Source organism: Nannobrachium achirus, assembly GCF_963921795.1.
Source record: "Nannobrachium achirus genome assembly, chromosome: 11".
Taxonomy (NCBI): Eukaryota; Metazoa; Chordata; class Actinopteri; order Myctophiformes; family Myctophidae; genus Nannobrachium; species Nannobrachium achirus.
Genome location: NC_137820.1, coordinates 24,630,714 through 24,655,522, shown reverse-complemented (window position 1 = coordinate 24,655,522; position 24,809 = coordinate 24,630,714). Strand labels below are relative to the sequence as shown.

At 42.0% G+C, this 24,809-nt stretch overlaps 1 protein-coding gene across 2 annotated transcripts in view; it reads right to left on the bottom strand.

The window, feature by feature from the left end:
• The window catches only part of eea1 (early endosome antigen 1), a 28,362-nt gene extending 3,990 nt beyond the window's left edge, over positions 1-24,372 (bottom strand). The window contains exons 1-24 of one of the 2 annotated variants that reach the window (XM_080736780.1): positions 24,233-24,372; positions 20,715-20,795; positions 20,389-20,501; positions 20,158-20,212; positions 19,968-20,033; positions 19,679-19,709; positions 19,487-19,591; positions 18,771-18,892; positions 18,047-18,202; positions 14,275-14,391; positions 11,855-12,193; positions 10,263-10,412; positions 9,502-9,621; positions 8,366-8,569; positions 7,243-7,449; positions 6,382-6,495; positions 4,812-4,967; positions 4,212-4,351; positions 3,197-3,527; positions 2,868-2,969; positions 2,521-2,715; positions 2,155-2,337; positions 1,175-1,360; positions 915-1,046 (exon numbers count right to left, since the gene is read on the bottom strand). In XM_080736780.1, coding sequence (XP_080592906.1) covers positions 915-1,046; positions 1,175-1,360; positions 2,155-2,337; positions 2,521-2,715; positions 2,868-2,969; positions 3,197-3,527; positions 4,212-4,351; positions 4,812-4,967; positions 6,382-6,495; positions 7,243-7,449; positions 8,366-8,569; positions 9,502-9,621; positions 10,263-10,412; positions 11,855-12,193; positions 14,275-14,391; positions 18,047-18,202; positions 18,771-18,892; positions 19,487-19,591; positions 19,679-19,709; positions 19,968-20,033; positions 20,158-20,212; positions 20,389-20,501; positions 20,715-20,795; positions 24,233-24,256 — 3,429 coding nt within the window. In that variant the 5' untranslated portion in view covers positions 24,257-24,372. The remainder of the gene's footprint in view (positions 1-914; positions 1,047-1,174; positions 1,361-2,154; positions 2,338-2,520; positions 2,716-2,867; positions 2,970-3,196; positions 3,528-4,211; positions 4,352-4,811; positions 4,968-6,381; positions 6,496-7,242; positions 7,450-8,365; positions 8,570-9,501; positions 9,622-10,262; positions 10,413-11,854; positions 12,194-14,274; positions 14,392-18,046; positions 18,203-18,770; positions 18,893-19,486; positions 19,592-19,678; positions 19,710-19,967; positions 20,034-20,157; positions 20,213-20,388; positions 20,502-20,714; positions 20,796-24,232) is intronic. The other variant, XM_080736781.1, reaches the window with a different exon arrangement.
• Positions 24,373-24,809: the final 437 nt, after the last annotated feature.

Below are 24,809 nucleotides of genomic sequence, written 5' to 3'. Positions count from 1 at the left end.
CAAAGAAAAGGTCCTTTTCACTTAACTGGAGCTCAGTTAGTCTGTTCTTGAGAGACTACTGTGTCAGTGGTTCTCAAACTTTTTCATGTGAAGGACCCCCAAAATTATATGTATTTGGCCACGGACCCCCATCTCAAAATATTTAGTTCCAGGGACCACCCAGAAGCAAAGTTTGAGTTACAAACATTCGCTTTGAAAATACATATATTCAAAGATTTGCACACATTTTCACGACTTTTTAAAAAGAGTGCCGCGCTGCGAGCTTGTAGATCTGCTATTTTTCACTGGTTAAAGCATTCACTAATTCTAGGCCTAAATGGGATAAACATAGAATCTGAAATATTTGATTTAGTAGTGAGATCTGGAAGAAGATTTTCAAAGAAATTTTGTGAATGTGAAGGAGTTTAAAAACCACATCCAGGCTAAATGCACACGAGTTTGGGCAGAATACATTTGTCAAACTAATACGAACAGTTTGGATGTGAAATACTTAACGGGCGATTTTCATATTGTTAATTGACCACTCCCCCGGTGTGTAAAGAACTTTATTCTATTGTTTTCTGACAGCAGGTTGCTGTTCTGCCTCAGTTTAATGGAAGTGGAAGCTTGTAAGCCAAACTCACTGTACACTATCCATTACATACCATGGCCACTTGCCAAAGGTTAAAATAAGTCACGACTATTCATATTTCAGGGCAATACAACTCCAGCAAGTTGGAGAAGCCTCAGTAACGACCTAGCTAATGTTAAAATTAAATGACAGTTAGCCTAATACAATTTGTATTATTTATGCGTATTAATTTAGAACGGTGATGAGACCGCTACATCAAAATCTGGAAATAGAGCACACCCTCCAGCCACTCTGAATGGAGTATTCTCCGTGGCCGTGGTATAATTAAAAGTAACTGTCTGACCTTGTCACTTTTCTCCGCTAAAGCTTTGAGTTCGGCGGTCAGTCTGGTAGAGTTCTTCTCCAAGCTGCTGTTGGCCTTGGTCAGTTCATCTGCTCTGGCCTTCTGCTTCTCCAAGCCATCCTTAGCCAGAGCCTGAGAGGTAGAAGAGGACAAGACATCAGTTGCATAATGTCATACATCAGGTGTATGTGTGTGTGTGTGTGTGTGTGTGTGTGTGTGTGTGTGTGTGTGTGTGTGTGCGTGCGTGCGTGTTTGTGTACCTGTTGTTTCTGGAGTTCTGTCAGGGCTTGGTCTTGTTGTTGGAGTCTCCCGTCCCGCTTGGCCAGCTCTTGCTCCAAAGAGGCCCGGCTTGTCTTCAGTTCTTGGGCCTGCTCCTCCAGGGCCCTCTGATGTGTGCGGTTGGCAGCCAGCTCCTCTTGGGCCTGGTTTAGTTTCTCCTCTGACGTCTAAATTGACAGGGAGACAGAGAGAGCTCATATGAGGTTCACACACACAGGAGAGATGCCATTACAGACTTTTAAGTGCAGAAAACTAGCTCTGCGCTGACCTCTAGAGGAGGAAGCTTTCAACTAGGTCCACTGTTGGCCTCACTTGGCCACACCCCAAAAGCCATGTAATACTACCAGTTTTTCCTCAGGTGCCAACGGTCGTTAAATATGTACTATTACATGGGGTGTGGCCATCAGTGCAACACGTTTTACATTTATTTTTCATGTCCCGTAGCCATAATTTAACATCACTGTAAATGTGCCAGTGAGACAAATGGCTACTTTTTGACCATAATAATTCATTCAAACCTTTATTTATTCTCGAAAGACTTTGAGGTTGCCCTCATTTGCAGTGTCGTTGAGATACATCACAGTGCAATCAATATTCACAAAACATTTACATTTACAGAACATGTTTAAAGCTGTAGCTCATTCCAAGTGGTTGGGGCATTAAAGCAAAAGGCTGTTTTCCCCAGTTCAGTGTTTGCTTTGGGGACCTTTAGTGTGAGCCAGTCACTGGAGCGTGTCCTATACATGTCCTATACATATGTATGTCACAGGATTCCAAATCAGCAGCGATTTAAGATACAATGGTCCCATCAATTGCCTTAAAAATAAGAGGTACCAATGTTTTTTTTTCGCCTGTCGGCCAAAGAAGGCCAACCCACTAACCCATAATAGCCAGTTGAAAGTTTCAACCTGTAGGGACACCAGTATCCATATGCATTTATTTTACAGCAGTTATAACATACCTTGAGGTCCTGGCGCAGTGACGAAACCTCAGACTCCTTTCCATAGCAGTCAGACTGCAGTTTGGTGAGGCTCTCCCGGCTCTGCTCTAAGCCCTTCTGGAGATCTGCTGTGCGACTCTTCTCGGCAGCCAACTCCTGGCCCAGCCCAGAGACCTTCTCGTTCAACCTGCCCACCTCCTCAACCTACCGATGGGGGGCAGTTTATATATACATGCTGCATGCACACACACCGGCACATTATACACACAATATCACTTCCAATAAACCAATATGCACTGCAGATACACATACATTATGGTGTTATAACTATTATAACTGTGGCTTAAATGTGAACAGTATTATGGAACTAAGGGGAACACTGCTTGCCTTCTTGGCATTCGCTCCCTGTAGCTCCGTCACATGGCTCTCCTGTTTCTTCTTCTCCTGGTCGAAGGACCCCTGGACTGTCTTTAGCTGTGCCTGCAGCTGCTGAACACCTTTCTCCTTCTCTTTCAGGGCCTCCTGAGTCTTTGAGTGCTGCTGTGTTAGCGCAGCCATCTTGGTGTTCAACCCTTTCTCTGCCTGGGGACAGATTGTTGTTTATTAGACTTGGTTGATTTCATCACTGTAGTTGGCCATATTCACATGGTGGCCCTATTGCTTAGACCCCAACCTACTCGCCCACTGACCTTGTGGTTAGCGTGTGCTCCACACTGTAAGGTTACTGTACTTACCTCTCGCAGCCTCTCTGTCTGCTCTTTGACTTCTTTGAGCTCCTTAGCGCTGGCCTCCGTGTTCTTCAGAAGCTCCTGCCTGGCCTTCTCATGCAACTTCTCCTAAAGTGTAGAATAACAAGAAAGAAATATATAACATACAATATTAATAATGTGAATAATAACATAATATACTGTACATAGATACACAAAGCCATGGATGTGACAAAGGCTGGTCCACACAAGATACAGTTAATCAACCAGAGTAAGAGTAGCATCTCCTTGCTGTATATATATGTGAGAACTATACAGAATTGAGTTTGAAACACACTGTAGTTTACTGAACTCACCTTCTCCTCCATAGTGGACTTACTGCTCTTCCTCTCCTTGTCTAGCTGGCTTTGAGATTCTTTCAGGGCCTTGCTGGTCTTGGCCAGGTTGTCTTTAGCAGCAGCGAGCTCCTTCCCTCGAGTGTCTCTCTCCTCTTGGGCCTTCTGGAGGTCTGACGCCAAACTTTGGGCTTTTCTGTCCAGCTCTGCTTGTTGCGCCTTCCCCTCCTGTGTCACCTTGTCCAGCTGGGCTCTGAGTGCCCCCCTCTCTTGCTCACAGCGCTCCAGCTGCTGCCGGGTGTCGTCCAAGGCAGCCGCCTTCTTCTTCAGCTCCTCTTGTAGCGTCGCAGCCCTTATCACAAGAGAAATTACTTTTTAAAAATCCTTTTAGCCTAAATATATGTTTACATTTCTGACTACCGGTAATATAGTATTCAATCCAAATATTCAATATCAAAGGAAAAGGCAAGTGGCAAAAACATATGTGGCAGTTATTAGAATACCTTATTCTTTATGCGAAATATAATACAATAGTGCCAAACTTAACACAAAATGTTTTATTTGCCTATTTTATCCTGTGACGTTAAACCTTCTTCTCATCTACACATTTGAGCAATACATTATTCACTCTGATCCATTGCGTGAGGGACTGGCCTAATATACCAGATCTACAAGCTGTCAACGCATTGTGATGCAAAGAATTGTAGCTTGTAAATCTGTTCTTTTTGACGAGCGCCGTGGATGTACTACGAAGGTTGGTTTCACATTGAATATTCCGGTGGCCTTTTAAGGTGTTCAAATGGGGAACACCTTCAAATGGGGAGTGAAACAAACAAACACGAACGTGCATTTGTATTGACAAACAGGTTGAATTTGGCTTCTAATGCAACTGAGATGCACACAAATCAAGGCTGTACATGTCCTTTAACGAATCCGACGTTGCTCTTCACTTAGGCTCTAAGCTTCACTAAAATATAGTAGACATTTAAGAAGAGCTTTGTGAACGAGGCCCAATCTGTGCTCCTGTGTGTCTCACCCTGTTTTCTCTGTTTGCAGCTGGTGCTGCAGTTCCTTGGCACTCCTCTTGGCCTCCGACCTCTCTGTCTGGAGCTTCTGCACCTCCTGCTGGGCCTGCTCCCGTGCAGCCTGCACCTCCACCAGCTGCATCTCAACTTTCTGTCACAGATTACCACACCAGTCACGCTTGAGACGAAAGTATATATATACCATAGAAAGCCTTTTTTATTGGACCATTGCAAAGGTACCTTGTACAGGATCAACAATATGAGCACAGACCGTTTCCACGTTTTGTATATCGTCTCTGTCGGGTGGAAACCATTATGTCCAAAACTGTTACTTTTCAGGATTCAAATTCAAAAATAGCAAAGGTAGCAGATCTACAAGCTCAAAATGAGCTTGTGGATGTGCTACTGTACTTTTGATTCTTTTGTGTGACGCTGTCTATGATCAATTAGGGCAATCTTTTACGAAAAAATAAAAAAAGTTGGAACATTGAGATGAGAGGTTTCTGCCCGACAGCAACAATATAGTGTACATCGCGTAGTAAGCACACACAGGCTTCACACAATCCCCACTCCCCCATCAGGCAGTCTTACACCAAACACTTGACACTGACCTTGCCGTGTCCCTCTAACTTCTCTATTCGCTGTTCTGAAGTCAGCAGCTTGTCTTTGCACTCCTTCAGGCCAGCCTCCAACTGGCCGCACTGCTCCCGTTTCTCCTGCAGCCTGCGGCCTTGCTCCTCCAACTTCTTCTGAGTTTTACTCAGCTCCTGTGGGGGAGGGAGGGGTGACAGAAATTAAGCATTCTTAGTCTTCCTCCATCCATTCTATTGTGTAATTACGTGTAATTAAAAAACAAAAGTCAACGTGCTGGTGAGCAACGTCTCAGGAGCTATGATGCATTTTATTCCCAGTTCAACACCAGTAAAGCGGAGTTATACTTTAGCCCAGTCCACAACAATGATATGTGATGCATTGAGTTGCATCTTGCAACCACTGGCAACGGAATCCCAAAACAGGGCAATTTAGACCGCTGCGATTTCTCGCTGCAACGTATAGCAACGGTTTTGGTGCATCGCAAATCATGTGTGGACTGGGCTTAAGATGCGTGTGGGCAGTGTTGTACCCGAACGCGTTCAAAGAACGATCGTTCATGAACACGTTCGTATTTTGGGCGAACGTGAACTGAACGTAATTGTTTTCGCTTGATGAACGATATTGTCGAACGCGGTCATTCTGACGCCCGTGAACGGCGTTCGTCGGCGTTCGTCGGCCGTTCATACGGCGGTCCGCGCCTGTGCGGTCGTCTGTCCTCTCGTCTCTCTTTTCATTCACATGCTCCAATAGTACGCACTGCACGCAGCTCCTCGTGAACGTTGATATGCGGTGCTGTCTGCACTCTGCAGCTGCACTGTGAATCTCCTCCTCGTTACGTCTCGCAAGCCTGACTATACTTTGTCCTACGCGTCGCATCCACGAGACAACGTGAGCTTGTAGATCAGCTATTTTAACCAACGCGGAAACATGCTGTGCGCGAGGTTTAGAAACGTCTGCCTTCAGCCCTTCACAATAAGGGTGCAGGAAGACTGGGAACTGGGCAGTCGGCACATAAATATTGTGGGCACCTCAATGTTAAGTTGGATGAAATTATTGCTATGTGTGGTTCTATATGGGCTGTGTCAATAATTTTGACAAATAATAGCATGCAGCAACGTCTAAACATTTATATATATATATAGACCTATATATATACATATATATATACAGTATATATATATATATATATATATATATATATATATATACAGTATATATATATATATATATATATATATATATATATATATATATATATATATATATATATATATAATTATATAATTTTTCTTCTTTTTTTTTGAATAGCCAAAAGTATTAAAAAAATTATGATTAAAAAAAGAACGAAAAAGAACCAAGTTAGCTCATTTTGGGGAACCATTAACTTTAGTTCAAAATATAGAATTATGAACTATGAAAGGAACTAGTTCATTTTAGAAGTTCTGAACTTGAACTTGAACTAGTTCGTTTTTAAAGTGAACTTTCCCAACACTGCGTGTGGGTGTTGCGCACTGAAAATAGCAGGTCTACAAGCTCACAGGAGCCTGTAGAACCACTATTTTCTACCAGAGAAAACAAGGCTCTGACCTGTTGCTTGTCCTGCAGTGTATGCTGGGCCGTCTCCAGGTGGTTCTCCAGGTCAGCCCTCTGGGCAGCCTTGGCAGCCTCAGCAGAGAGCAGCATCTCAGTCTTGGCCTTCAGCTGGGGGTATATTGGAAGAAAAACAACAGTCTGACACATATCGTCACTGTCGGGCAGAAACTTGTATTTCCAAGTTTCAAACGTGTATGTTTTTTTAATTAAAGCCCTACTTCATACAAAAGTGTTGCACAAAAGTAGTGAAACAACGCCTTGCGATGCGAGGCGCTGTGTGCTTGTAGATCAGCTATTTCACTATTTTCAATCATGGTTCTAAAAAGGAAGGTTTTGGACATACAGTACAAGGTTTCCAACCGACGACAATGATATGTGGATTAACCCATCTTTTTTTTCTGCTTTTCTGCCTTTATTGTTAGTTCAAGTGAATGAAGATGGACAGGGAGAGAGAGACAGGGAGAGACACGCAGCAAAGGGAGTCGGGAAGAGAACTTGAACACGCGACACGCTGTCAGGCTTAGAGCTTGTATGTGGTATGCGCCTGGACCACTAGTTCAGCGGGAGCCCCGGATTAACCCATCTTAATCGACATGTATACGTGCTGTCGTGTATAATAAAATACAAGATTTTTGTTATTTGTATAAATGTATATGTGCCACCAAAAACGAAGTATGAAACATTATGAAATACTGCGGAAGTCATCTCAAACAAATGAGATGAAAGGGATGAATATATACAGTATATACAGTATACATGGCTCTCAACCTACGTTGCACCGCTGACTCATTATTTGACTCAATAAGACCATTTAGATGAGCGAAAGTTGAGCCACAGGTGGATTGAGCAGGTTACCTGTGAGTCCAGCTGAGCCACCTTCTCCTTGTTCTCAGTGAGCTGGGCTGTGAGTTCAGTGACAGAGGTCTGGAGTGACTGTGCTCGGTCCTCAGCAGAACGCAGCTGGGTCTTCTGCTCCTGGACCTGCTCATGGAGGTTGTCCTGGGCCTGCTTGTGGCTTTCTGACTGGTTCTTCAGCTTGTCTGTCATGTGGGTGACCTTCAGCTCCCCAGCACCAGTTACAGAAGAGACCATTAGCTCATTTTTGACTTATCCTGTTAGATAATGATGTTACACTAGCAGCCAATCTTTGTTGCCACTTTCTTTCACTTTATTGCAATATTAGTTTTTCCTTGTTTTTAATCATTATGCAAATTGACAATTCTCCCATGTACTGTAGTCCCTTGTCACTGCTGACCCCTATTGGTCGGTCTTGAAAAGGGTGTAAACAACTGTGTGTCCGACACATGAATGGGAGCGTTGTCCGAGTCTATGGCAAATGGCAACGGTTGCTAAGCTAGCATTGGACAATCGCTAGTGAAGGTGGAGCTTAGTGAACAGTCTAGCCTAGTGCAGTGGTTCTCAACCAATGGTCCGGGGACCACCAGTGGTCCTTGAGGGGATTCGATGTGGTCCCCAGCTAAATGATGGAGAGTTGGTAACCAAATGGACCCTTATACTGTAGATCCTTATAGTGTAAACTGAAACGGTTTGGTTTCATTTTATGCTCTCGAGAGTTAAATTATTGTTAAACACTTGCATTACTAAATTTACAATAAGTCTACACAATTATAGAATGTAGAAGAATTGTTATTCTGATTGACAAGTTATCAATCCTATGGCAACACATCAATACAGCATGTAATTGTGGACAAAATCCTAATCAGCGCTAACAAAATATCGTAATCTAAGTTGTGGGTCTGAGAGGCTAAATCTCTGCGGTCCGTGGCTCAAATGCCAAATAAATAATGGACCTTGATATGAAAAGGGTTGAAAAACACTGGTCTAGTGTGTTCGCTGGAGCACCGATCCACACCGGTGCCACTTTCTAAACTCCACTTAAGTGTCAGTATGTGTGTGTGTGTGTGTGTGTGTGTGTGTGTGTGTGTGTGTGTGTGTGTGTGTGTATGTGTGTGTCTACCTGTTCTTGTAGTGTATGGTTCTTCTCTTTCAGCTGGCTGAGAACAGCCGTCTCTCCTTCCCCAGCCTGGATCTTGGCACACAGGTCTTCTCTCTCCGCCTCCAGCTGACTCACGCTGTCCTTGCTCTTCTGCAGCAGGGCCTCCAGGTTCTGGATCTTCTGGTCCTTATCGCCAATCTGACGCAACACCTGCTCCAGGTCATTCTAAACGGAGACGCGCCGTATAATAGTTTTGTGTGCCAAACATCGATCGATAAGATTCAATTTCTCTATTATTGTCAGATTTTCAAAAAGAGTTCTCACCCACTTCTGAAATTAATCATCTGACGCACAAAAAGGAAAATCTCAAGTGAAAAGAAACGCCCAATGATTAACTCAACAACGGAATAATAAAGGAAAAGATTAAATCACATTCTAAAAATGACTCACTCTAGCGCCATTGGTTAGGTCAAGGGGAGATGATTTGACATGACATTGCTACAAGGTATATGCAAAACCGTGTGTGACAATTTTCTCATCATGTAACTGCCAGACAATACTAGTTAAAAAGGTTTTCATTTAAAGCAGTGGTTATCAACCTTTTCAGGCCGGGACCCCCAAAATAATCATATTTTAACTGCTGACGAGCACTAAGAGTTGAGGCATTACCTTTTGTATACCACGGTTCTATTGTGAAAATGGCAGATATACATGCTCACAATTACTGCCTCTAATATTTGACAATTTGTCCAATACGAGGTGTTGTGAGCTTGTAGATCGTCTATTTTCACAATTTCTGCCTCTAATATTTGACAATTTGTCCAATGATTGATTTGTCATTTTAGATGTATTAAAAAGTCCTTAAATTGTCACTTTAGAAATGTGCAGATACCCTCTAGTCTATACACTTAAAACTTTATGTTGGTTTGTTTACTGTTGAGAGAGAAAACAATGTTGCACATTAAGTTAATAATCTGATGACCACCCAAAATCATTTGGGGACCCCCCTGGGTGTCCTGACCCACAGGTTGAGAACCACTGATTTAAAAGACAATTCATGTAAACCACAGCTTGGTCAGAATAGGAGGTAGAAGGCAGGAATAGCTGAAGAGAAGGTGAAGGCCTCTCCCTCGTGGAGCTGGGCGGTATAGCAGTACCTGAGCCTCCCGCAGCTTGCCATTGGTGCTCTGCTGCAGGGCCTGCACCTCCTGGTGCTGCTGCTTGGCCTTCTCCACCTGGTGCTGGAGGTCCGTGTTCTTACCGGCGCTCTCCTTCAGCTGGACATCCAAACACACCAAAGAGAGCACCCATTAAGACCTAAAAAAGACCTAGAAATGTCTTCTAAATCCTAAAGGTAGAATTATGTGTCAAAGAATTATATGTCTCCTAGAATTATATTATCAAAAATAATGGTTAAAGTGGTTACGTGACACAGATGCGTTCCCGGTCTTAATGGGTTAACTACTTTCAATCAGGCAGGTGCTATTTCAACATTCTCAAAAATAGCAGATCTATCAAGCTCTTGATCGGTTATTTCCGCTATTCATTGTAGGAGGTGGAATCTCAATCTATACAATCTCTCTGATAAGGCAGATAGTGAAGACATTTTAACCTTGTAAAATATTCCAATTGTGATGCCATTACTGTGATGTCCATGATGCGACCTGTACATTCGCCTTTTCAGAATATTATACATTATAAGTAATATACATATAATTAATGATATATAAAAAGAAACCGGCAGTATTGTATAGATATTCTGTAGTATGCATATCTTAAGTTGTCCCTTTTCTGTTGCCTTACCTTTAAGTGGTTGAATCATCAATGCTAATAGTACAGTTAAATCTAAATCTGCTCATGCAGACGTACATTTGCGTCTGTTCATTTTCTAATTAGGCTCCGGTTCAGACGAGCCTACCTGTTCCTCTGCGCGAGAGAGTTTGAGCTGGATGTCGGCTGCTTGCTGCTCGCGGTCCTTGAGCTTCTCCCCCGAGAGCTGCCGTTGTTCCTTCAGGCGGCCCTGCAGCTCGCCCAGCTGCCGCTCCGCCTCCAGCAGCTTAGCATGCAGCTACAGGAACAGCACACAGGTAGACAGGGGCAGTGGTGGAAAAGGTACTCAAATGTTTTACTTAAGTAAAAGTATCAATACTGCAATGTAGAAATATTCTGTTAGGGTGCCCTCACACCAAAATACCTATGAGAGTGGAATCCGCGTTCCGCCAATGCATTTCAATGAGAGTGAAGCGGTTTCATGCCAGCAGAGGATTTCTGCAAAAAAACGCTCCCTTATCATTGAAATGCATTGGCGGAACGCGGATTCCACTCTCATAGGTATTTTGGTGTGAGGGCACCCTTACAAGTAAAAGTCTGTAATTCAAAATGTTGGCATCAATATATACTTAAAGTACCAAAAGTAAAAATGTTTGAAAATCTCGGTAGCACAGCTCTACAAGCGTATGTTTTATAATATAATCATTTGTTTCTGCAAATTAACTAGTAACTAAAGTTTTCAAATAAATGTAGTGGAGTAAAAGTACAATATTTGGATCCGAGATGTAGAGGAGTAGAAGTGAAAGTACTGAAAACTGAAAATAATCAAGTAAAGTACAAATACCTCAAAATGTTACTTAAAGTTGTACCATGTAACTTTTTTTATAAAACAAATCTTAAAATTGTCCTAACTGTTAAATCGCTAAAGTTTTAGAACACCCACTCCGTTATTTTCAGCTTCTGAAGCCTTCTCTTTATATGTTTTCTATGATCCTGGCCGTGGACCGGATTTCGCACCAAAATGACGTAATCTGCATCATCTGTATACGTTGTGTATACGTTGCCCAATCACATCGCCTATCATGCACACATGGTACACTACCGGCCAATCACAGCTTATCTGCTCTGGTCTCCAGGAAGCGCCTCCGCTTGGCTACAGTGTTTACCATGGTGAAGGATTTTAACCTCTTAATCCACAAATCCTGGCCAGAAAATTACGTTCTACCATGCGTTCTACCCCTCCACGGATTACTATCGGTCGCGGTGGTTTGCGGCGCCGCTCCGGTGGTCCGCGGCGGTGGTCCGCGACGACTCCGGCCGAAAAACGGCCGAAAAAAGCAATACCGCTACTGACCACTAGTTGAACTTACACAGTATAGCTTTAAGTACAGTACTTAGGTAAATGTATTTAGTTACTTTACACCACTGGACGGGGAGAGAAATTAATGCCAGACTTGGAGTGGTTCGTTTTTATGGTACAGTACATAAACTGTTAATTTAACTCTGAGAGTATACAAATCAAAAATCTATTATATACTGCATATATTCTTTGCATTGATTTGTTGATGTATACAAATATACATTTAAAAACCTGTGCTGTGTTCGGTTAACTGTAAAAACACTAATTGATCAAATAACTGTTATTATAACAGTACACATCTTCAACCTTGTACTAAAACAGTGAAAGACTTTATATAGTAAGTAGTAAATACATTCTGTATCATTTTATTTGAGCTGTACCTGACTGATCTCGCTCTGCTGCTGGGCTCCTTGGCTCTCCTTCTCCTCTCTCTGATGCTGCAGCTGTTTCCTCTCTGCCTTCAGCTCCCCGTGCTTCACCTCCATCTCTGTGACCTCCCTCTTCAGCCTCGCCACATCCTCGGCCCTCTCTCCGAGCTCCTCCCGCGCCCTCTGCAGGGAGGCCTCGGCGCCTGCGGCCCTGGCCTGCAGCTCCTGTATCTCCATCTCCCGCTGATGCAGGCTTGCTTGCGCTTCCTTCTTGGCAGTCAGCTCCAGCCCCAGGCGCTCCTCTAATTCGTGGTGTTCCTTATCCTTGCGCGATAACTTTTCTGACAGGCTCTGTGAAAAAAAGGCATGAGCACGAGATAGCGGCAAGTTAGGATGCTGGCGTGTGAAAATCATATAAGCGTGGCTTTAAGTTATTCTTCTTTCAACTTCGTTGTGAACGCTGGAAATGGTTAGTAGATAGAGTTTGAGATCAGCCCAACACCTGCGTTATTGACCTTTGGCATGTCATCCCTCCTCTCTTGCTCTTACCCTCTCTCATCAGTTTTCACCATCCAATCTAGTAAAGCAGAAATGTCATAGGAGCTGCAAGAGGGTGAAAGTGACCTGTGTCACATGCACATTTGTCTTTAGTTTAAAAAAGAACTCTTTAAGAACACATTTCAAAATAGAGTAGGGTGACATTGCTAATATGACAATGCTAATGACAGATTTTACGACAAGGCACTTGGAATACCAGGGTTATGTATACATCGCATGGCCCCTCCTGTCCATACAGTCAAGTTCCTGCGGTAAATTTGCCAGCTAGGTGATAAAGTACAAAATGCTGTTAATGGCACTGCTAAAAGCAGGGAGTGTGGTGCTCTATCTGCTTCGCCTCCCAAGTCACATAGCAGCTGGCTCTCCTTTATGACCATCCCACAATCCCGCTCTCTGGAGACTTCGTGCTTGTTATGTCCGTCCCTCTCCTCCTCATGCCCTTGCTCACCGTCTAGCTCTCCCCGTGTCGCCGCCACGTTGTGCTGCTCTGCTATTCATCTCTAATCCTGCCTTTAGGATTCAACGAAACCCCTGCTGGCTATTCACCTGGCTGTTCTTAGAACTGATCCTCTACGTGGTTCTCTCATCTCGTCTTTATCCTCCTCAGCCTTCTCCCCTTTCTGGGTCTCGCCTCTCTATTCATCCCATGATGAGGGACCTGGATCAAGTCTCAGGGCACACTGCCGGGGGGGTTTCGGGTCCATAAATCCCTCTCTCCTCATCCAGACACCTACTTGGCATTGAGCACAGCGCGACATGGACACACGCCTGCCACGAGAGAGAGGACTTTATCTCCAGCTGGCAGCCCACACAGCAAACTGTCAATTTTACGGTGTAGTACACTGGTGCAGTTACCTGTGATCGTATTTCACCCCAAGTGACAGCGGCTGCATGGCAGAGTTCCCCACCCCTGCTGGGTTTAATTATAGAAGTGCGTGTGATTTTTGTCAACATATCAGCGTTGCCAACGCAAGCTCACGCCGCCTGATGACAGGGAAACGCATTGTGATGGAGCGATGCAGAGAGAGAAGGAGGATGGTTTATAGAAAGTAGGCTGCCATGTTCTGCACTTAAGGGCAGCTGGCGAGGCTCGTAAACAGGTGTAAAATTAAATCCCACCGCCTAGCTTTTGTTGTTGGCAGACAAATGTCTTGGTAGGCATGTTGTCGGTCCCAGATACATGCTCACCCCTGTAAACCTGTCAAATGACTGAAATAACGGTGCTTAACTGTTTGTTTAGTAGCGCACAGTAACATCTTCAACACTGATTTATCCCATTTCTAACTCTGGGCGGGTACAAATAGACCCGAATGGACCAATGCAGGTCAATTTGGTTACATTTGGCACACGATCAGAGTTAGGGGTGGGCGATATGGAAAAATACAATATCACGATATTTTCCCAAGCTGTATCACGATACACGATTTTATCACAAGTCTTTTTTCAAGTTGGTTTTTATGGATATTTTTCAAGTTACTTAATAAAAACTAGACTCTCTGGGTTCCTTTTGGAAGGTCAAAATTGAACTTTACAAGTATGTAACTCTGACAGTATACAAATGAAACCAAATGGACCCGTATTTGTATACTGTCAGAGTTAAGTGTAAACCTTGACATTTTACATTTTGAGAACTACTACTAGTTAGACCAAAATACAGGTTTAAATTGAATTCTGCAATGAATCTCTGTATTAACGATTAAACAGGATTTTTTAACAAGGCTCCCTCAATTGTATCACGATATATACGATACCTCTGAAAAGGCATATCGTGGAGACATTGTATCGTCTCAACGATAATTATCACCATATCGCCCACCCCTAATCAGAGTTAAATTAACAGTCAGGATTTTACTGCGTAGTTGTGCGCGCACTACCTGGCTTTGTTGCGTCAGGTTGTTCAGGTTGCTCTGTAGTTGGTGGATCTGCTGCGTATAGACTGCTGCTTCCTGTGGACCCTTCTCCAGCTCAGACTTCAGTTGGGATATGGTCATCTGTCAACAGCAACAATGTTGAGGTGATCCAGAAGTAAATAGTAGAAGATAAAACAACTGCACAATTGACTATGGCATACACCAGGGGTTTTCAAAGTGGGTGACGGGGCACCCTGGGGTGCCGTGACGGCAGTCCAGGGGTGCCGCGAGATAATTTGATAATAGTTGGAATTTATTTGGACACTTATTTTCAGTCAGTTCTAACCAAAATGGCTATAATCTCAACGTTTTCCTCGCAACATACCGGTAATCACTAAAATATCGTCACTGTCGGGCAGAAACCTCATATCTCCAAGTTTCAAATGTGTACGTCTTTTGGTAAAGTAAAGCCCTGCTTCATCATACAAGACTGTCGCACAAAACTAGTGAAAACAGCTGATCTACAAGCACACAACGCCTCGCGATGTGAGGCGTTGTGTGCTTGTAGATCTGCTGTTTTCACTAGTTTAGTACATTTTGTAGATGATAAATACAAAACGAACGGTTTTGGACATACAAGCTTTCCATCCAACAATGACGATATGCTATAAATATAAGGTGCTGGGAGTGAAAATTATATGGGGTGCCTCGGATTTAAAAAATATTCATGGGTGCCCTGAGACAAAAGAGTTTGGGAACCCCTGGCAAACACCACACAAAAAAAGGTGGCAAATGTAAAAACAATCCAAACAGGTATTATTAGCACTATTATTACAAATGTAACTTATAAGATGGTATGGACAACATCCTGGCCCTGAAAATAAAAATAATAAATGATAAATACATTACTGTACGATAGTCAACTGAAATAAAAAAGGATTAGAGGTGCAAGCAACAGTTGAGCAAAGTAATAGATGTATTAAAATAAATAATTGGTTTGAATCAAATCATTTATTTTTTTACTTCCATTTTTAAAATACAGTAGCATAAATGAAAGGTGAAGACCAATAGAGCTGCAACAGTTAATAGAGTAAGTGATATATTTCTATTAAAGGTTAAAGCACTATATTTTGATTGCTACTCATCAGTAGCAGGGGTCTCCTTGTCTCTCCAGCTCTTTGATAAAAATACATTTTCAGGTTGGTGACAACGTTTCAGCCAATAAGGAGAGAGTATCCATTTATCAGCTTAGTGTTTATAGTATTCCAGATCAATTGTCTGTTCATTTCTTTGTGCCATCACTTCCAGTTCCACTTGTTTAATCTGTGTTCTGTCTGAGTTCTCTATCCTGATTGGTATCCTGACCTGAAAATGCATGTTCTGTTTAAAATAAGAGCTGGAGAGATATGGACAGACTCTTGTTACTGAACAAACAGACGATCAGAGTTAAATTAACAGTCAGGATTTTACTGTGTAGTTGTGCGCGCACTACCTGGCGCAGAAAAGAACTGTTTAACACTTATTTTAACCAAAGAAAATCACCTACCCTAAACAACTTTCAACTTGCCATCCCCATTTCGGGTATAGATGAAGATAATCTAACAATTTCAAAAATATTAGATCTACAAGCTCACAGCACATTGAAATGCTAAGCATTGTGGGCTTGTAGACTTGCTACTTTTGCACCATTGTAGGAAAAAGTATAAAAATGGCTGATGTGGTGTGGTTAATCAGACTAATTGGTTTAGTCGATTATCAAATGAAATCAATAAAAGCGTCAATTCACTCAATTCATTAAAAAAAAAGGTTATCGATATAATAATCTCTAAAAAAAATAATCAATAGATGGAGCTTTATATTCAGGTCTGGAGCCAACGTGAAACAAGAAGTTTTACCTCCAGTTTACGAATCTTCGAGAGCGAGCAAGCGCGGAAGAGGGAAAGGGTGCAGAGTGGATGAGAGGGGGGTGGGGAGAAAGAGACAGGTACACAGGTGAATCACAACTAAAGAGGCCAGACAGACACTGCTGCACAGAGCAAGATGCTGATTGGTTCATTAGATTAATATCCAAAAGTGTCATTGAAACACTAGTGCCTTGAGAAAACATAACCAAATATGCACATCATCTTGCTATGTTAGCAATATTAAGCAAGCTACTGTTAAAGGACAACTTTGGGGTTCATATTTTAGATTGTAATTAGAGAAAAGAAGAGTGTTAAAATGTTTTCATTTACTTCTTTCTATAGTTTTAGCGATTTTAATGACCTTGATTTCAGTGGGTGGGGGCATGCGTGTTGTATTTTTAGACACAATAAGCCAGTGATTTCTTTACTGTAACACTACTAGCCCCCATAAGTCACATCTGCCCATGAAAGAATGTGGTGCATTTTAGGAATGGGCTTATTGTGCCTAAAAAGACATATTTAACCACTTGCATGCATGCCCCCAACGACTGAAATCAAAGTCATTAAAATCGCTAAAACGATAGAAAGCAGTAAATTAAAACATTTTAAAACTCATCTTTTCTTTTCTCTAATTACAATCTAAAATATGAACCCTTGTTGTAAAAAAACAAAGCTGTCCTTTAAAGGGGAGGGGGGGGTTGTGTGCACATTGTGGAGAGTGGAGACTGATGGGGTCTTCCTTATTTAAACAGTCAGCGATGTACAGTATAAGGCAGGGCAGGCTAGAACAAGTTGTAAGATAAAATGATCTATTGCAGAGAAAATGAACAAACTCCAAAGTTCTATTTGGCACTTGCACCTCCAAGCTTTTCCAACTCACCAAACATCTCCACAGATGACAACAATGCGAACATTGTGTATGACAATCAAGAAGATTGTGATTATTATTATTATTTTTCGCAATCTGCCAGAAAATACCATCGATAGTTTTGAATAAAAGGTTGTCTGAGGAGCATAGGAGTTACAAACCTCCATAATGCCTCTCTGGGGGACTACAAACAACCAGATGACAATTCATTAATGGAGAGAGATAGCACACATGTTGTGTCTGTTGCCAGAAATGGTGAAACCTCAGAGACAACATGGAGGTATAAAAGAAACCGAGTGAAGCAGACGCAAAATGACCATTCCAGCACGGTACACAGTGTTACAGTAAATTATCTCTTAATGAAGCTATTAAGTAATTAAGAGCCAGTCATTATGAGCCACAAAAATGTATGCTCGCAGCTTCTGGGGTGTTGGAATGTGATATTCTCCTGCGGTGGGACGAGCTGGAGGGATGGTGCAGGGAGAGAAATATAGAGCCTGGAGCTGATGGATGGAACCCTATAAATTATCACTCCTATTCCCTCCAAAGGTCTTCAGGGATCAATAATGCAGGAAACAGGACAGAATTATGCACTGGGCAGACATGTCAGGATTGGAAACTAGGCCTCAGGCCACCTGATTTACAGATTAAAAATGTCGTAGCTCATTATAATTTGAAACTTGAGGTCTTCTTTGCAGGTGAGTGTAGAATGTGGAAGTAATAATTCAGCAAAGGGCACAGAACCTAAAGCAAACGCAATTACACATTACATATCAGTAAGTATGCTATAATCGTACAGAGGTTTGCATGTATGAATCCAAGTATGTCTGTGTTTGCCTTTATTCAAATATGGGGATTACTGATCAGAAGTTCACCAACATGACACCCTTTTGACAGAAAGAATGTTTTGCTGCCCTTTCGTTGCTAGTTCTGGTGTTGTTCTAGGGAAAGTATTAGAAGAGCCATTATTAAACAGAAACAACAGCATGAAGGGCAGAACAAGCGTCTCTTTGGTACTCCTCACCTCTGAGGTAGTGTAATTACTCTGCAGCTCCTCATAGTGGCGTTTGAGGCGCTCCGACTCCTCCTCCTTCTCACGCGTCGTGCAGTCCATCAGTGTCTGCACTTGCACTAGCTCCTTCTGCAGAACCTCCACGTCCTCCACTCCCGGCCGCTGAAGCTAGGGGGCAGTGTAAAGACATTCCGTTTTGGTTAACATTAGGGGTAAAGCTGCAGGGTAAGAGCAGAAAATAAAGGGGCCACTCTTGGTGTAGGGGAAATGAATGCTGAACTCATTTACGAAAGCATATTAGGAGAAGGCTTGTCTCTCCTTGGACTTCTGCCACAAGCCACCAACTGATTTATTTTGCTAAACTAGTTCAACCCAGAAACGGTAGAAAACAACACTATATATCAGGACAAGTATCATGGTGAAAGACAAAACTTTCTCCGTACAGACTACTTTTTAATTCACTTCATTCAAATTCTTTGGATGAAGTTCTGTTAAGCGTTTCCATAACAACAGTGAAAGGGTCATGTGGGGGGTGGGAGGCTATTCTCCAGAAAGCAGCTGAGAGCCAAACTGATTTCATGGTTTCAGTTCATGGATTCAGTTCAGTGTGTCTCATTCAAACGGAAAAGCACATTATTGAGAAATATGTCAAAAACAACAAACAACAAAGTATGTGCAAAGCGTAGTAAGAAGGGAATAAACCTTGGTGAATTGCAAACAAAAAGTGTGTATTTACCAGTTCTGTGTGAAGTCTCTCATTTTCCTGTTTTGCCGTCTGCAACTCTTGGGTCAGTTTGGACAACCTCTGGTCAGTGGCCTCCCGCAGGCTCTTCTCCTCATCATAGCGCGATTTAATGTCTGTTGGGTTCGACCACACATTCAGGCCTTATAATAATAACATCCCGATCAATGCAGCTTGAATACCAACTAGTGATGTATACGCGATACAATTATCACAAGATAATGCGATGTGATAAATATTGCGATTTATATTGAGATGAATCACTGGAAGGCGAACTAGCTAATCGTATAGTGACATCTGGAGGAGCGGAGTATCAGGACCGGACTTCTACCATTGGTTGCATGGGAACAGAGTTGTTTTTTCTCTGAAAGTATCGCGATACTATGGCCTGAAGTATCGATACAGTACTGGGAAATAAAATATTGCAATATTTTGCCATATCGATTATATTGACCATCTCTAATACCAACCTGATTAGAATGTCTTATAAGATAGCTACCTGTAGTCAAATAAAGGGGGAAATTTACCCATCCTTATTTAAAAGAAAACAGCAATATAAAAGAACAATAGTAAAAAAATCAAACTTACTGTATTAAGTTGAAAAACAACTGACACAGATAAGACAATATGTGCAACACAATGGAGGTTGCCTGATTTACAAAAGCAGCACAGAGACCCCCAGTCTCCTGGCTTGCTTACCCCAAACTTACCCACTATCTCTGTGGCCAGCTGTGCAGCCTTCTGCTCATACAGGTCTTTCATCTGTTTGATGTTGAATTTCTCTGTCTCTGCCTCATTCAGTTTCTTCTCCAGAACTGACAAGAAATGAGCACAGCAGCTTTAGTACGTAACTGAAGATCATGGTGGAATCTTTTTTTAAATGTATTTTCCACTCTGCTCACCTAAATCCTCTGTACCCATCTGTCCGTCTCCCTGAGAATTCAAAGGAGTGAAAGAGAGAGAGAGAGAGAGAGAGAGAGAGAAACACATTGACATGTACAGTATCATCCATACTGGTGACAGCAGAAACAAGGTCAGGCATCCATTCCATAGATCACATCTTCAATAAATTGTAGTTTATTTTCTGCCAACTCCTTCCACATTTGTAAATCATGACAGCTTTTCTGAGGTATTTCGTCAGTAGAGTGACTGTGATTACTTTAAAGTTGTTTAGCAACTTAAATGAATTACTTGCTTCAGTTGTCCTTGGACTTTGTCTAACTCCTTCTTTAGCTCTCCGGAGAACCATCTTTCTTCCTAAAATAGGGAAGAGACACATACACAAGCATATTACAAACACAATATGCATTCTATACTGTTTTTAAATAAACACAGTTTGTGGATCACAACCAATCACTGTCCATTGAATACATCATCATACCTTGAGTGAGACATGCAAGTCCTGAACTTCTTGCCTCAACATTGTGAGGTCTTCCCTACAACAAAGAAACACATTTGCAAGTTAAATGGAATATACTTGATTACACAGAGAACACAAGTGCACAGTGAGATCTTGTTATGGTGATGATAGTGATAAATAAATAATCAATCAATAACACTACACTTGATAAACAATGTTATGAGTCTGTTAAATGTGAGTTGTTTTATTTACCGACTGGGGCCCACATTGGTGGGCATATCTCCTGTGTCATGGAACAACTCGTAGTGTTTGAACAACTCTTCAGCAGAGTTGTGAGACTTCATGCACTGAGGACAGATGAAGCCCTGCATACAGAAAAACAATCATTAGGACCTAGCATTAAATGTCTAACTTTGTCAGGATATCCCATATTTACGTAAGCAGACAGCTTCAAAAGAATATTGCCATAATGTAGCGCTGCAAAAACAGACAAAAACAAAGGTGCGGTAGCAAAACAGAGGCCTGCAAGTTAGAACGATGCCACAAGCTTTCACCCAGAGAACTAACTGTCTAGTTACCTCAGAGGTCTGGTCATTGTTGAGGTTTGCACTGGGCGGCTGGTCTGACTCTGAATTCTGAGACCCTGCTTTCCCAGGAGTCTAGAGGACATAGAGAAGATAAAGGAAGATTAAAGAAGATTCGCCTGAAGAGTCATTTGATTTGTAAACAATTAAAGTTTGGAAAAAAATTGTTAAATGTTACAAAATGTATCAACTAGACAAATGTAATATCTTGGCCAAAGCACATCACACCTGAACATTAAAAAGATCATAAGAATTCTACCTCCACATTAGTCTGACTTTGCCCCGGTGATACTATTTGAAACTGGTTGCTTGTGGTGTTAGGAAGCTAGGAATTAGGGATTAAAGGCCTGTCCATACTTTGACCGAAACCACAGTTTTTGGTCAAAAGGTAAGGTTCGACTACAAAATGACGTCACTCGCGACTTCTGAAAAGCATTAGACCGAATGAGAGTTCGGAAATTTGCACGTCGGAAAGTCCAACTCGCCGAACATTTCGGTCAAAGTATGGAGAGGCCTTATGTCTTCAACAATCAGAACACAGGCATTCCTGCCATGGGGACGTAATGATGTCTTGGTTCCTATGTCCCAAACATAAATAAACATCTCTACCCAAGAGGAATGTCTTATTCTCCCATTAAAAACATGTTCTTATAACGTATTGCTAATCCAACCTTTGATATACTAGATAATTAGGCTAATTGTTTTATTTTGCTTTTTGTGTGGAGATCATCCGCACAAAGTACTGTATACATAATCTGCTCAAAAACCTCACAAGTCACTGTAATGGGGCGTAAAAGTAAACCGGATGCTTACATTAAAGAACACACCCTATCGTCAAAGAGTTATTAACCCAGCTAGGGAGAGCCGAGGACGTTGGACTGATGAAAATATCCATTCATTAAAACATCTGACTGCTGATGCCTGACATTTCATGAATGAATGAATTAGGCCAGCATTTTTCCTGTGTGTGGTAAGAGGTTAGGGAAGTAATCTGGCTGGCCTACACGTACTTTGAGCAGTGTCATGTGAGGACACTGGCAGGGACGTGCTGGGCCCCTGATTCAGCCCGGGAAAAAGAATTGGAGAGACCCTCATTGCGCGCTATAGAGAGAGATATAGTAGCTGCTGCTACTCAAAGATCTGCCATTTCAGATCATGACAAGTGACAAGCCAGTGGGCCAATTACATTAGTTATATTTCGTCGTTGTCGGGTGGAAACGTTGTATGTCCAAAACCGTTTGTTTTGTATTTATCATTTAAAAAATGATTTAAACGAGTGAAAACAGCCAATCTACAAGCACACAACGCCTCGCACCGACAGTTTAATTTTTACTTTTGTGCAAACAGTTTAATTTTTTCCTAATGGCCGGCCTGGACCGGCCGGGAATGAACCGGCCGTTCGGGAGTTGTCCCGCTTTTCCCAATGGCCAGCACGTCCCTGGACACTGGAGTGGAAAGTAGGGAATCACCGCCCCTTAGAAGAGAGGCCACTTCACTTCACGGAACACACTTTGACCCCGCCTGCACTCAAATGAATAATAATACTACACTGACTGTCCTACAGAGAAGGTTGTTCTTCCATTAGGAATAAAGCATGTTATCATGTAAAAGACCTCACTCTCTCACTCCAAGCTACAGTTTCAACAAGACAGCCAATTCTTGTAAGCTGTGTTATCAAAAGACACTTTGTGGAGCAGCTCTCATTACAATGAATAGGGCAGTTGTGTACATTCGTGTGGCGTCGCCCCCACCTATCACTGACCACTGATAACATATCCCGGCTGTGGGTTCTAATCTATACTCAAGGGAGAGTTATCTTCCAGTTCTTGTGCAAGATTCAATAAAGTAGCATTATTCTAGTCATTTGTTAGCAGTAGCTGGGCTGCCTGAGAGAAGTCATGTTGTTGTGAACAGGACACACCAACACACACAGCTGCTATAAAAGCAGTGGTTGATAATTCATCCATAATTCATGTGATCTGTGACATCATGAAAGATGTAGCCTACTCTTTGGCTTGCAGTGTACAGTACATCTTCATGATGGCACTGATCACATGACCCCACAAGAAATCAATCCTCCAGTTCTAGGCAACACAAAGAGGCCCCCCTCTTCTGGGGACCCCCATAAGAGAACAACTCTAAGGTATATTAATGACATAGTTCAATGTTGAAAATGAGTGGTATTCCCCTTTAAGCAATAAAGGCCTATTACAAACAATTAAGCCCACAATGAGCATGTAGAAGTGCATTTATGTTTTTTATTTTTGTTTAATTCATAATAATGACATGCCCAAAACAGGGAGTGTTATAAATTGTCATTATAAATGATATATTATTATAAAGGTGTCACACCTGGGTGAAAACACAGCACAGTGTAGGACCAGGGTTTATAAACACTGACTGTATTCCTGGGGTTTCCACCAACAACCAACCTGTAGACTTTGTATTTATTTATTTATTTAAAGCCTAGGATAGTCTCCATATACCATGGAAAAGTAAAAGACGTCAGAAACAATCGGAAGTAGCAAAAGTATGTTTCTTGTTTCAAAGACACTGAAGGGAAACACGATAAAGAGATTTTAACACAGCATGACTCTCTGAAGAAACCTGTGCGAAAACAATTTATATTTTCAGCCAAAAAAAAGTCATTAACGTTTGTACATGTTGTGACGTCACTGACAAATCCTTGGTAAACTCTATTCTAGCCTGTATAGCTAACCGTGTTGTTAATGTCAACGTTAGCAAGGGAACATGGTGATGAATTACGCACAACCAAACCGTAAAATACAAACGCTAATAACTATACAGGCTGGCTAACAAAATACACGTGTTTGTTTATTAACGGTTAGTTGATAAATAACAACAGCAGCGGTGACAGCCAGAGGACGGCAGCCTCATCCAGTCAGTCATTGCTAGCTAACGTCAGATAGCTCTGGGGTCGCAGTGAAGGAGCGCTCGATACGTTTGCATAGATCAGACAGCGTGGCGGGGCTTTCCTCTTTTCATATACACACTAGCAGTGGTGGGGGGGGGGGAAAGTACTCAAATGTAAGTAAACTTTGTAGGCCTACTCGTTATGTTATGCAGAATGTCCCATTTCAAGTTTTCAAACATTACTTTGAGGAGAAGATCTACAAGCTCACAGTGTGTCATGGATAAATGTATGTTTAGTAATAATAATCAAAATCAACAAAGTAACTTAAGTTTTCAAATAATTGTAGTACAATGTTTTCCTCCGAGATGTAGTGGAGCAGAAGTAAAATATCGGAGATTGGAAATACTCCAGTAAAGTACAAATACCTCAAAACTGTACTGTACTTGATTAAATGTACTTAAGTTACTTTACACCACTGACACACTAGGGGCGGACAGAGCGCAGCCGCGCTGCGCCGCGTTTAAAAACGTGCGCCTCCTCCGAGTCACACTACGGTATTAGGCCCGTTGTTTCGCATGCAAAGCGAGTTGGTTTTCATAAACAAACTGAAACCGTTTTCATCCACAAGAAGACTCACCATCTGGAGGATCCGTCTGAGCATGATGGTGCTGACTGTGTGTGTGCGTGTCGACACGAAAATAATCCAATCTCAATGTGTCTCAGAGGCGTAAAGTTTATGTTGTCGCTGGATGATAACCGAACACCTGAGCAGCCCAGGCAGACAGCAGCGGCGAATGGGCGGGTCTGAGTCTGAGACCAACTGTCTGGTGGTCTGATGATCTGTACCAGCATCATAACTACTGTATATTAATATTCAACACATTTAACCTCAGTAGCAGTGCATCTATATTTTGGGCCATATAATAATAATAATAATAATTGTTTTCTGTCTTATTAAAAAGTATGTTTAGGTATACTTTTGTGTGCATGATGTAAATAATAAATAATGTAAATAAGTGGGGTCCGGAGGCCCCTAGGGGCCCTTGAGGGACTTTCAGGGGGTCCCCAGATAGATAGGAAGTTAGGAACCAAATGGACCCTTATGGGTGTGTAACTCTGAGTGTACAAATGAAACCAAATTTACATTGATTTTACAATATAAATTAGCCTATTAGTCTTGGAGATAGAAATATCCCTATATAATAGGGGTAGCC